Here is a 13754-nt window from a genome sequence, read left to right as displayed (position 1 = left end):
TCAGATTTGAGAGCTGTACTGAAGTTATACAGACAAACATTTCTCTCCATTGACATTGGTAATGTTGTACCAGTCAGCAAACCCTTCTGGAGAGGCAGAGCCCCATCAGAAAATTCCCCTGTGATCTCAGGATGCCATTACTGAATACTCCTTCTATTGTCCTCGATGATGACTCCATGGTCAAAGGGAATAGAACAAGAACGTCAGGCCCATTCATTACACAACATGTAAAATAAATCTAAATGGGCAAACTGTCTCACAAGGCACTTCTGAGTGTTTTCGTACAGCTTGTATCCATACAGCTAAATTGTTAATTTATTGTTAATTGACACTTTACAATTTGATTTTAATCTTGAGTCTGGCAGCTCCACTACTCTTTTTGCAGACAAAAGGAACTGGTTAGAAACCAACAAAATAATTCAAGATAATTTTTTTCTCTGTAATGTTTTTTTTTTTTGCATTACCATGCTTTGTTAAACATCCCATAAAAGAAGCACTATTATCGTTATTCAAATCTATCTTCTTGTTCTTTGCTCCCTTAACTGCTGAGAACAATTGATGATGACTTTTAACTACAGGAAGATGCCATGGAATCTGATATTTACTCCAAAGTAAATAATCCATCACATTTAGGCATGAGAAAAAATCCATACTTGATCTGTGCTGCAAAACCCAAAGATCTGTAAATTGTGTTTATCTGCAGCTGGAAATGTGAATTAAAGTAAAAAGGACAAGCTCTTCACAAAGGGCTCCTTTATTCAGCTGGTTTCCACATTTTTTCACGTGCAGCAATAACTCTCATTTTGTTCAATTTTATTGTATCAATGCCTGTCTGGACTGACTGTTGATGGAAACAGGATTCCAATTGAATGTTTAGTCAGGAGATGATAATTCATTTTAACAGTTATCATTTCATGATCATTCATTTTAACAGTTATCATTTCATGATCATTCATTTTAACAATTATCAGCCAAGCAAAGTGGCTGTCAGGAATAACACCACTTTCTCAAACGTCCTTATTCCTAAAATCCCTGTGACTGGGAGTAGAGGGGAAGGGAGATTGCGTGAGGTTCAGCTCCTCAAGGACTCATTTTCATAGTGTAATGGTGGAAATGGCACAATATATATATAACAGTGGAAATTCAAACAAACCTTTGTGCTGGTACATTTGTTTGGTGAATCAAGGAGCCCTGAGTAGTTTCATTTTTTGGATCATTTCCCACTACAAACCATCTGAAAGAGTAACTATTATGACAGAATAAATGGTCTCAGCATGCAATATAGTCTAAACTCCAGAAATTAGATAACAGCTTGTCTTCATTAAAAGTCTGTAATTAAGTACTAATATTAAGGCAAATTCATGAGAGAGGGGGAAAAAAAGGAAAACTAAAAAAACCCAAACAAATCCACAATCAAAAATACCTCAACTGTTTTAGATAACTGACTGCCCTGGCAGGTTTCCTGCTTTTAGCATGAAAAAATTGCTTTTATCATCATCTGTTGAGTATTAACAAAAATCATGAAGTAATCAATTCTTGTTAAAGATGTTACTCGGGCATTAAAAGAGAAGGAATTGTTTTCATATTGCATTATTTATAAAGTATGTAATTAAGTAATTATATATTAATATCATTCATCCAGTTCTGGATTCCTTCCATAGATTATTTCTCCTATAATCTACAAGGCTCTTCCTATGATGCAATGAGATCTGATTCACAGAATAGAGGATGTATTCACAAACCCAAAAACTAAGGCTTAATTTCATTTCTGTGTGGTGGTGCAAAGGGATATTATGACATATTCACAAGTTCAGCCAGCACTTTTTAGACATTTCTAAGATTGAATATAGGTTTCCTACCAAGACTTGATCATATTGTCACCTCCACATGTCCATTCCAGCCACTGACTCTGAATGGAGAGACCATCAGAACAGATTTTCTTTTCCTGTTTTTGCTGTTGGATGATGATGTGAACTAAATCAGGTAGAGATGAATGAGTTCATGTATTTCTGTGATCTCTTGATCTTCTGACTATACCACAAAACACAGTCAAGGCCACATTGCAAAAATAGCATAGGACTGTGTATATATACATATATGTATATGTATATGGTTATAAGAATTTTATAACATACTTCTCAAATCAAAAAACAAACTTCTAATAATATTGTGTGGTCCCTTGTACTGTATTACTTTCCTGCTTCTCAGAGCAGATTTACATAAGGAGGAGGAGGAATGAAGCAGTATTAACTCTGCCCATGTAGCTACAGATTCTGTCTGAACTCAGAGCAAGTCAGTTATATTAGTGATAAGTCTGACAATATGAAACGTCTCCAGGTAAGTTTCTGCCTACATTAGATTACAGTTCTAAATCCAAGGTAAACTCATCCTGGTGTTATTTTAAATTGTCTCCTTGGGAAAATATCTACATTAAATTGTAAATTCAACTTGTGTAAAGTTCATCTACAAAATCTTACATCCCACAAATCACACTGCCTGCACTGTACCATTCAAAGTGTTCAGTACTTTAGTGTATCCTGTTACCAAGCTTTTCTAAAATAACGGATATCTCCTTCAAAGGCATGAACAGTTTCCAGAGTCACACTGAAAAGATCACTTGCCTCACTTCATTTACTATCCTGTCATGTCAGCACCAAAAAGCATTTGAATTCCTTTAGGAAAATTCCATAATTATGTTGAGTCCAACCAAAATGTTCCCTATATAACTGAACGTTATGATCAAAGGACATTTCAGTTAGCAGGAGACACAGGAGATCACCTGTACATCCTTCTGCTGTCAGCAGAGTCATCTAAAATCCTTATTTCCTTAAACCAGAATACATGGACTTTCATATTTCACCTGCATGAGGATCATAATGACCATGTCTTGATGATAAATTGAACAATCCCAGAGAATTTTAGTCATCACTAAGAAAAAGTGGAACAGACCGGCCAACTCCACTCTTCTGAAATCCTTTTTCTTCCAAATCCAGGCAGCTGCATTCAAATTACCTACTAGAAATGGTCTGGAACAGAATGTGAAAGGGCTTGTTGAGAATGAAAAAGAACTCTGGATTGTTTTCAGTATCTCAAAGCATAGTCATAACCTTGCACAATTGAACTGGTCAGCACAGAAGCAGCCTGTGTGGCACTCTCAATCTTCAGGGCCTGAATTCAGATTTTTGACAGCCACAGAAAAGGCTGAAAAGCAAATTTCTGACTTTTGCCTCACTTTCTTCACGCAAATAAGAAAGGTTTCAATTAACACCACAAAAATCAAATACCCATCAAAGAGTGCTGACCAGGGGGAAATGCCAAGATCAAATTAAAATCATGGAATTTTTTTATCTCTGGCTAGACTGAAATGGCAAAAATAACACCAGTCACAGTTACCTCATCCTGGATAAGATATCAAAGAACTTGTGAGGCAAAGAGAACTGCTTTATAAATCATCAATAATGCATATTCATGCATGCACTTTGTCAACGTGTCTGCAGAAAACCTGTAAAGCAGTTGAAGAAAATACATTTTCTTAATTAGAAGTTTCACTGACAGTTGAGTGAAATTAGGAGACAGAAAAACTAGATGTGGAATACTTGAGCTTTTGCAAAATAGACTCTCTTTTTTTTTTCCTCTACATTTTTTATCTAGTACATGCTATTATTTCTGAGAATTTTTTTTCTGAATAAGTTAGAACTGCCACTACTGATGAAGGTGATCCAAGCTTTGTTATTTCAGGCTTTGTTTTTCCTATACCTCTATGTAAACAAGACCTCCTAAAGTATGTGGTACTCTAGTTGCTGGAGAGTTAGATTTGACCATGATTAAGTCCCCTTCTTTACATAATTCAGAAATCTTTTTCAACCCACATTACTCCTAATATTAAATTAAAAAAAAATAACTCCATTACTTCTTTCATACTAACAAATCACCTCACTTTTAAACTTTTTACTCTTTGCAGAGAATTTTTAAACAAAGTAAACCATTTATTCTTTGTTCAATTTAATATCTTGCAACAAAAATTTTATGAAAACTATTGTTTCCACAACAGCTTATCAACAGTTCTCTTTTCAGGTTTGTGTTGCAAATAATAAAGTAATTTGAATGAGAGTAGATCACTCTCATGCTTTGATTCCTGGAAAGGGCTATTTAAATATATTTCAGACTGCCTGTTACTTCATGAAATCAGGTCCCCTCCTGCAATTATTTTCCCACCTATCAACATAGGAGGACATTGCTGTGCATGACAAGAGGAGATGGAAGGACAGAGCCCTGCATGTCTACCAGGACTGCAGCAGACAGAGGAACAGAATGTCCTCAGCCAAAGGGTGCAGGCAGGAGGCCAAATCCACTCTGACTGCTGGTGAAGAGCTGAGATCAAATATCACCTGAGCAGCACATAAAGAGTTGCTGGGAGACTGTGGAAGACAGATAAGGCAAGGGGGAGAGGACCTTGATTAGTGTCTGCAGGAGGTGGTGTGGACAGCACAGCTGTGTGAGGTTTAGAACAAATGCAGAAGTCCTGTGTGGCTGGTGGAGGATGCCAAAGCCTTCTCAGGCCATCCCCACATTTTTATAACAAAGGAAAAGTTTAATCCAGGAATACTCTGGAAATAGAGGGGCACATTGCTAGTTGCACCATCATTTGTACCTGGTCTCTCCAGTGATACCTGAGTGTGTTAGTTCTCATATAAGAAACAAATACCTGACCACAATTTATAGTATTTAAAATGAGTAGAACAGAATAGAATAGAATAGAATAGAATAGAATAGAATAGAATAGAATAGAATAGAATAGAATAGAATAGAATAATAAGCTATTTGAGTTGGAAGGAGCCTACAGTGGCCATCTTGTCCAGCTGCCTACCAATTCAAAGGTCACCAAAGTTAAAGCATGTTAAGAGCATTGTTCAAATGCCTCTTGATTGTAGGCTTGGAGCATCAATCACCTCAGCAGAGAGCCCGTTTCACTGTTTGGCCACAGACATGGTGAAGAAATGGTCCCTAACGTCCAAGCTGAGCATTCACTGTTGGAGCTTTGAATTATTCCCATACTTTCAGTCACTGGATTCCAGGGAGAAGAGCCCAGCATCTCCTTCTCCCCTTCCCCTCTTCAGGAAGCTGTGAGAGAGCAACAAGGCCACACCTCAGACTCCTCTTCTCTAAACTAGACAAACCTAGAGCATTCAGATGCTCGTCACAGAACATGACAATTGGTAAAATAGAAATTAAGCTCATAAAATAACATTTTTGTTGATATATGTATAGAGAAAGGTTACATAAATACAGGCTATTAAAACATTTTATTCAACTTAAAACCTTCTTATTGATTGCATTTTTCAATGAAAAGCTTTTTGCTCAATTATTTATCTAAATACAATTACCATTTATTTCAAGATAAGGAAATCAAATGTAAAAGGAAAAATAATAGTCTGAACAACAGGAAAAGGCAGACTGGAGAAGCAATCATGTGAAGAATTGTGTGCTAATTCCACAAACAGTTATCAGTGTCAGTTTAGATATTTTTATAGCATATAAAAATTATTCAAAATAGATTAAAATCTCAGCAGTCTCACTTCTATTAGCTTCTCTCACAACACTCAAAGTGCTTCAATGTGGAGGAGTTGTTACATATCCCATCTTCCAGGGACAGTTAATTGTATAATTTTGGTGTTTCAAGCCCTCTTGCTTGTATGCAATGAAGAAAGTTGTAAGTCAAAATTACAGACTCTAAGTATAAGAACGCAGATAAATTCCTTTGCAAAGTTTCTTTGTTTATTATTTTATGATTAAGTATTTAAAACCTTTTTCTCTTAGATAGCTGAAATATGTCCTCTTACTGATGTGATTAACATCAGTAAGAGAACATATTTCAGCTATCTAAGAGAAACATATTTCAGCTATCTCAGGCAAACTACTGCACTTAGATTTATCGTATGTCTGCCTTTCTGTAGGTTTTCTTAATATGAAGGGAAATGATGAATTCCTTATTTTCAATTTTTTGCATTTTTGTGCAACCTGTTTCCATTTTAAAACTCTTGGGTTTGTTTGTTTATTTCTTTCCCCCTTACAACCTGAGCTGGTGCTCCGTTGCAACAATGAAATCTCAAGTATTGAATGCAGAAAGCAATTTACCCTTTTCTCCTCTACAGAGGATCTGTCGAGGTCGTTACTGATGCATCTGAGACAACAGTAGTTAACTCCAGAGCAGGGAAATAGAGCTGTTTATTCTTTCCCTGCTCTGTAGTGTGATCTTGCTGTGCTCCTATTGACTTCAGTGACTGTAGAGATGAGGCCCTTTACAGAGACACAGCAGGTTTGTAGACCAGCAGTAGCAATGTAGTTTTCCTATCCTGAGCACACAATTTAAAGATTAATGAACACAAGCTCTAATACTATTTCTGGTGCAAACAGTTATTGTCACACAAACAGAACTGGAAAAACAGTATCTTAACTAGTATGCTCATTTGTGTTTATTTTTGAGAGGGGAAATTCTCTTCACCATCCCACAGAATGGACAAAACTGATTTTAAACTCACATGGTTGTCATGACAGAGCAAAGGCTGTTCTGGCCAAATCTAATGAAAATAATCATTTGACAAAAACTAACTCTGGAAAATCCCAATCAATAAAATAACATTTTTTAAAAAAATTGGAAATAAATAAAAATACACAAGAATATAAAAGAATGGACAGGTTTGATGAAAATAGTTCCTGTTCCTAAAGTGTCCATACTGTTTCTGACTGTTCCATACTGTTCCAACAGTTCTGTATTGTTCCTGAACCATTTCTAATTCCAAGCTAAAGCACTCAATAAGTCCAACAAAATATTTTCATTCAGACATCTTTATCTTTTCCTTTCTATCTGATTGAAATAATAAGTATACCACTGAGCCATGCATGCAATTAAGTGCTTAATGATAACCTGGCTTTTAGAATAATTTTATCACTACTTCTACCTTTGCTATGTAGAAAGTTCTCTCTTCATTTTACAGGCCAAACTGCACTTTGCAGCTAACTGACATCATATTTTACATCATACACTTTTTTAAATTATATGGAAAATTTTGGCATATATTTTTATAAGTCTGGCCTTTTTTTCTTTCTTTGTGTGTTTTGTTTAACAGATACGTCAGATCAAGAACAAAGCATGACATTGACATGAGAATAGGGATTCATTCTGGATCGGTTCTGTGTGGAGTGCTGGGCCTGAGAAAGTGGCAGTTTGATGTCTGGTCATGGGACGTGGATATTGCAAACAAACTCGAGTCAGGTGGAATTCCTGGGTAAGGCAAAGTGTATTTCCCACAGTCAGAAAACATTGCCAGCACATTACACTGGTAACCTTGCCAAGAGATTAACTGTTTTACATCATTTCATCAACTATGACCTTTTTTTTTTTTTTTGCTATTTTGCAGTTGGCAAGGTTTAGTGAGACTATAGCCAAAAAGGGAAGAAATGGTCTGCTTGTAGAGCCATTTGAAAAGTCAAGACAAAAATATTTATTTTTCTTTGTTACCCCTGATTTTCTCAAAAAGATCAATTTTTTGTTTTCAGCCTTCAGAGTCCTCAGAGGTAGCTCAAATTTCCCAGTTAGATTTTGACCATTCATGAGATTTTCCAGTCTCCATTCTCTCACCTTTTTTCATTCAAATAATACTGTGAGGCACAAAGCTATAATTTGTTTTATTTCATAATGCACAAACTGGGAAGAATTATGTGTTCATCGGTCATTAGTCTAATAACAAGTTGTTATGAACAGCAGGATCTCTGAGAAGTCTTTTAAATAATTTGATGCTTTAGTAGATGTTTTGAGATATTTATCTTAAGCTGTCTATATGTGAAAGTGCATGGTTTTCCACTAAAAAAGCCTAGTTTCTTTCTGTATATGAGTGCTTGATGTGGCTGATTCACCTGAAAGTTGAATGTTATTTCTGCTGGATATGGCCTTTATATCCTGCTATTTGCAAGCTACAAATCCTAGATTTGAACAGTAGTGATTGCAGGAATCTTCTGTGCACTTTCAGTTCCACCTGCCATTGATGAAAGATGTAGAAAAGATCACCTAGACAATTCCAATTTTAGCCATGGAATTTGGAAGCAATAGTAGCAGACATCTTTATGTGGAAAAAAATCTAAACGGTGCTGTCACCTTGAATGACAGAGATTTTAAGTCATCAAAACTGAGTCATGTGCTGTCCTCCCTACACACACATCAGGATCTGTCAGAGCTGTCATGTTCCCAGGAAATTGGAAGGAAATTTGCTTCATATATTGCAAATGCAGGCCCCTTCCACAATTCTACATAGTAAACCTTTATTCTAATATATATGCTTGGAATTAGCAGAAAATGAAATTGTGCATGCTTTGAGAACAACTTCTGTACTCTGCATATGTCATCCCTGTATAAAATTTCAGGAAAAAAAATTCATTTTCTGCTGTTTATCCCACATGATAGCCCCAGATGACTAAGAGGATGCTGTGTTCACATGAGCAAATTGATCATCTAAGTTTCACCATTCACACCTGCAAAAAGCAGAGTCTATTGCTGTCAGTGTGTGCAAGTTGTATGGCTGTTAATGAATAACCCAGAAAATGCACAGATAAAATGCTGTAGATAAAATGCCTGGCAGGTTTTCAGTCTGTCAGAGCAGAGTGATTTCCTGGATATCAGTGTGCCAGCAGAACAAAGCCTGTATGTGACAGCAATGAACCAAGTCTCTCAGAATAGTGATTTACATCAGAGTTTCCTAGTGTGCAGAGCAGATTTAATAGATCAGTAAATTCATTTCAGCCTCTCCTTACTTCTCCCTGCCACCAGCATCCAAATCCCACTGCTTGCTGTAATACTGAGGTCATTCCCTTTCCTAGAGCAGCTTCACCAGGAAAGCTGGCCTGGGATCATGAGCAGTCCTGTTCTCACGGTGTAAAACAAGAGCAAAGATGAATTGCAGCATTTTCCTGAGGGCACAGTGGAGAGAGGCAGCTGAGGATGGGAAACATCCTTTTACCCAGTCTGAGAGCAGGAAAGAAGAGGCTCAGCACTTCCCTTCAATGCCTGCATGTCCCCCTGAGCCCTCCATCTACCTCAGGTGATGCAGGGAGAGATTGCACCAGACAGAAGGAGCATAAACCAGCAGACCAGCTGCTGAGGGGAAGGCACTTAGGGGCACTGAGAAAAAAAAATGATAATTTCTGGTTTTCTGAGAGTAAAAAATGTGTCCACAACACCTAAGAAGGAAATCTTGTGATCTGGTAATCAGTGACATTCTTCTGCCAGGGTTCCATTATCTAATAGATTTTACTTAGTGTATGTAGGTATTACTCTGCAGTACTGATTTGCATAAATCCATGGTAATAATTAATTTTCAGTGATGTCTCAATGACATCTAACACTGTGGGTCTGATACACTTTCAAGAGTAGGTCAGGCAATACTTTTTGACTTCAATACTCAAGTTCCCAATGTACTGCAATTGTAGAAAATTAAAAGATATCTCTCTACATTTTAAGTTTTTTTAAGCAAGCAGTACAAAATGTGAAGCCTGAAAATACTTATAATCTGCCAACTATTTATTAATATTTGGCCCATTTAAGGATATCACAATAATAGCTATCTTCATACTCTGGTAAAGCTGTTATCATATCCATCATAAAATCCATATTTTAAGGCTTTATTTCCTAAATTATATTAGTTGAATCTAAAGAGAGATATAGTCACCTTGGCAACTACTGTATCACTTTCTTTTCCTTTTTTCTTTTTTTTTTTCTTTAGTTTTAGGTTAGTCTTTACTTAAATCAATTTGACCTATTTGGATGTCTTAGGGCTAGGAAACTCATCATCTTTCTGAGAGGTCACATGCTTTGCTGTTTAAGTCCAGGCCAAAAGTAGCTTATATTTGTGTGACATTTTTACTGGGTTTTATCACGAGTTTTACTAATTTTTCACTACAAAGTACTACTAATCTCTGTGATCATTATAACAGCATGCCTTTAGAAAGAGCGAGTTGTACAAAACCTGGGAAAGAAGCAGGGAAGTTGAGACAGATTAAAAAATGGCTGGGATACAAATTTTTGATCTTTTAATTAGATTTTGATATTTAATAGTCCACATGGACAGTTTGTGTCAAGTTCTGATACTTCTGGGCACTTCACACTGCTTAATACAACCAGAACTTTATTTTCTGGCAATGTATACACATAATATATGCCCTTTTAGTCTTTTATTCCATCAAAATATTATGCAATTCAATTGTGTATTGGCATCCTTTGAGTTACAGAAGGAAGTTCCCAAGGGACATGCTAGGATCATTTTCTTCACAGGAGGAATCCAAATTGTGGTGACTGAGAAAAACAACATAGCATGTGTCATCAAGAAAGGATCAAGAATTTCAGCTCGTTCTGAATATTAGGAATTTGTATGCAAGTTTGTCTTGCAGAAAGTGACATACACCCAAAGTTTAAAAAATCAGCTGGTTTAGAGTCACTACAACTATTTTCTTTGGGCTAGATAAATACCTAATGAACAACCCTTGCTGCATTCATGATGCTGCATTGTACAGTAGAGCACAGCTGACCATGTTGATAGGCTCTGGAGGTGTCTGCTATTTTCCTACATGCAGGAACTTGAAGATTCCTTAAAAATGTTTTGGCTGGAAGGCATGCAAGTTCCTATCATACCATTGCAAAGTTTGAGCTCTTTTGCATGTAATCTGTTAAATTCAACTTCAGTTTGGTCAAAGCTTATTGAACTCATTGCCTAGTCTTAATAGAAATCATTATGTTGCTTGCCTTTGCATAGTTCTATTTCCCTAAATCACTTCAGGTGCAATCAGATGTTAATAGAAATCATTATGTTGCTTGCCTTTGCATAGTTCTCCTATTTCCCTAATTCACTTCAGGTGCAATCAGACCACTAATTCCAAATGTTTAAGCTACCTCAGGAAACTGAAGGAAATCAAAGACCTTCATGTAAACTGCTCCAATGCCTACCATTTATTTTTCTCTCAACATAGTTCCCTGAAGTACAATTTTCTTTCACTCAGAATAGCATTTTACTCAGGAATGTCTCCCATTAAATTATTAACTATGAGCAGAAGTATCAGGTGTGAATGTCAAAGTGTTTTTCCTGTGACAGGAAAAACATATTAATGATATCTTAATGATGTAAACATATTTTGAGATTATTTGACCACAAATAAAGCTCATGTTTTTAAATGCACTACTTAATTTTCATTGTTTGCAATAGAAAACCTTGTCAATATCCATGATGATAAACAATGTAGGTTTCAAAACCTCCTTCTAACCTATAGTAGAGCACAATCAGTATTTGCTACTACTTATTTCACTTATGCAGGAGGATTCATATCTCCAAAGCCACTCTGGACTGCCTGAATGGGGATTATAAAGTTGAAGAAGGGCATGGCAAAGAACGCAATGAATTCCTGAGGAAACATAACATTGAGACTTATTTAATTAAACAACCTGAGGAGAGTCTGTTGACTTTACCTGAAGATATTGTGAAAGAGGCTGTCAGCTCCTCTGACAGGAGAAACAGCGGAGCCACGTTTACCGAGGGATCCTGGAGCCCTGAACTTCCATTTGATAACATAGTGGGAAAACAAAACGTAAGTCAAACTTCCTTTAATGTCATTGAGATGAATGCATGATTGAGTGCACTTCAACAATGGAGGCCTCAGAGGAGGCAACTTCATCTTTAACCTTTATTCTAACATGTACTGTAACAGCAGAGGATTGAATAAATTGTTTCAAGGCAGAAAAATCAAGTATCTACACTGGGAAAATGCCAGTGAAGCAGAGATTTTGGGTTCATTGTTTTTTTTTCTTTTTCCCAACTGAAATTAAATGCTGCACAGCTTAGTTTTAATTGAACCACTCCACAAAGTAATTAAAAATAAATCTAATGTTACTAAACTAGTTGGAACATTCTAGTCAGAGTGTATATCCCGTTGCATAGCTTCACTGTAGAGCCATCAAATTAAAGGGATGAGGGAAAGGGCATTTTCCCAGAGGAAAAAGCATAAAGTAGTTTATTGATATCCGAGGGAAGGAAAAAAAAAAAAAGGCATGTTGTGAAATCAAGATCTTTATTTCTCACTTTTCTAACAAAAAATATTTTAAAACTCATACTCTAAGATATAATGAAGGTACACTAGCAGATGAGTTAGATTGTAAGGACATCTGTAGCTCAATAGAAATATGAGATAATAGCAACTTCTCCTGGTTAGATATTTTCCAAAAGCACTGCATGGCTGATTGCCAGCAACCTGGGAAACAGCAATTGTTGTAGTGTAAAAAAAAATCTTTTTCTGAAGTCTTGTTGTCTAGAGGAATTAAAGATGGAAAGGTTAAAATGCCCTCAGACTCCACTTTTCTCACGGCACTTGGAAAATTGATGAGTCTTTATGACACAAAGTCAGGTGAAGTTTTCTTCCATTTTCTTTGAGGGATCTGTAATGACAGATGATCTTCTGCTGCACATCCTTATTCCTACTTGTCTGAACTGTCTGTTGAACTTTAAGCATTGTTGTGTGGAGGTCTTGCTTTTGTCAACCGTCATCTGCTTCTTACAAATGTGCTCAGAAGTGACAAAATTTCACAATCAATCAGCCACAGCAGTGTCTTCATCTCTCCAAACTGAATTTGAGCATGGCACAGTTTGCTGTTATATAAAACACCTGTTTTTTATATGTGCTGTACATCTGTGTATTTGCCTGTGCACTGCCTTACAGTATTTTCTGTAATTTGTTGACCTGTCTCTATATTGTCATTTCATTAGGAGTAGAGATATGGGAGCATGCTGCTGTGAATATCTTGTGATCTCTCTCTATTTCTTTCCCTTTAAGATATTCCAATCTCTGTAGTAAAAAAAAAAAAATAAAAAAATCTCTGCAGAGTAGGCTCTCATACTCTATTTCTTTCCCTTTAAGATATTCCAATCTCTGTAGTAAAAAAAAAAAAAAAATATCTCTGCAGAGTAGGCTCTCATTTTTTTGGTCATTTTCTCCGTTAAACCTGACCTTGAGGCTAACAAAGGCAAAGAACAAAATAAAGGGTTAGTGGGTTTATTCAATTATTGATCAGCTCCTAGTACTAGCAAAAAAGGCCTTGAAAGTAATTGAAATAGGGATAGCTTAGCAGTTTCTTTAAAACTTTTTTTTCCTTATGGCAATAAACAATCTACTTTTAGAACAGTTTCTCACAGTTTTTTAAAGAATTTGAAGTGGTGTTGGGAAAAGCTGTAATTTTATATAACACAGTTTAACAATAAGCCTTTTGGTGGAGACAAGATTTTAAAAATCTGCCGTTCTATGTATGATTCAATTATTATATAATTCTTTATTTACAGTTGAGACAATAGGCAGTATTGCTCATAAATAATGTATTTTAGCTAAAAAATCCAGATGATAGATTTAAATTATACTAGGATGTAGTAACGTTTCCCAGAGGTGTGTCAGTCTTGGACAGAATAAGCATTTAATAACACTAATTAAGCAGCTTAAAGGTCACTGTCAGCAGCAGGCTTTGAGAATCGTAGAAGCAGCAACCCAGCAGTGAATCACTCTGTATGTTTGAATATTTGCCAACAGAATTTAAATTATTTCTTTACTCAATATAAATTGCAACAACATTTGAGCAATTGATCACATGTATCTTACTTTTAACTCTACTTATGTTAGGAGACGTGAAATTTCTGGGGTGTTCTTAAGCCAAAATCAAATTTATCCCTATCCAC

The 13754-nt window shown here is 36.1% G+C and overlaps 1 protein-coding gene across 2 annotated transcripts in view; it reads left to right on the top strand.

Moving 5' to 3' along the window:
• Positions 1 to 13754, top strand: part of ADCY8 (adenylate cyclase 8) — a 116971-nt gene that overhangs the window by 63733 nt on the left and 39484 nt on the right. For both annotated transcript variants that reach the window (XM_039715494.1, XM_039715493.1), the window contains exons 6-7: positions 7128 to 7286; positions 11355 to 11625. In XM_039715494.1, the coding sequence (XP_039571428.1) occupies positions 7128 to 7286; positions 11355 to 11625 (430 nt within the window). The remainder of the gene's footprint in view (positions 1 to 7127; positions 7287 to 11354; positions 11626 to 13754) is intronic.

Source organism: Passer montanus, unplaced genomic scaffold, assembly GCF_014805655.1.
Source record: "Passer montanus isolate IOZ18808 unplaced genomic scaffold, ASM1480565v1 scaffold33, whole genome shotgun sequence".
In the NCBI taxonomy this organism is placed as follows: domain Eukaryota; kingdom Metazoa; phylum Chordata; class Aves; order Passeriformes; family Passeridae; genus Passer; species Passer montanus.
Note: the sequence above shows the minus strand (reverse complement) of the source record. Positions and strands in the feature narration are given on the sequence as shown.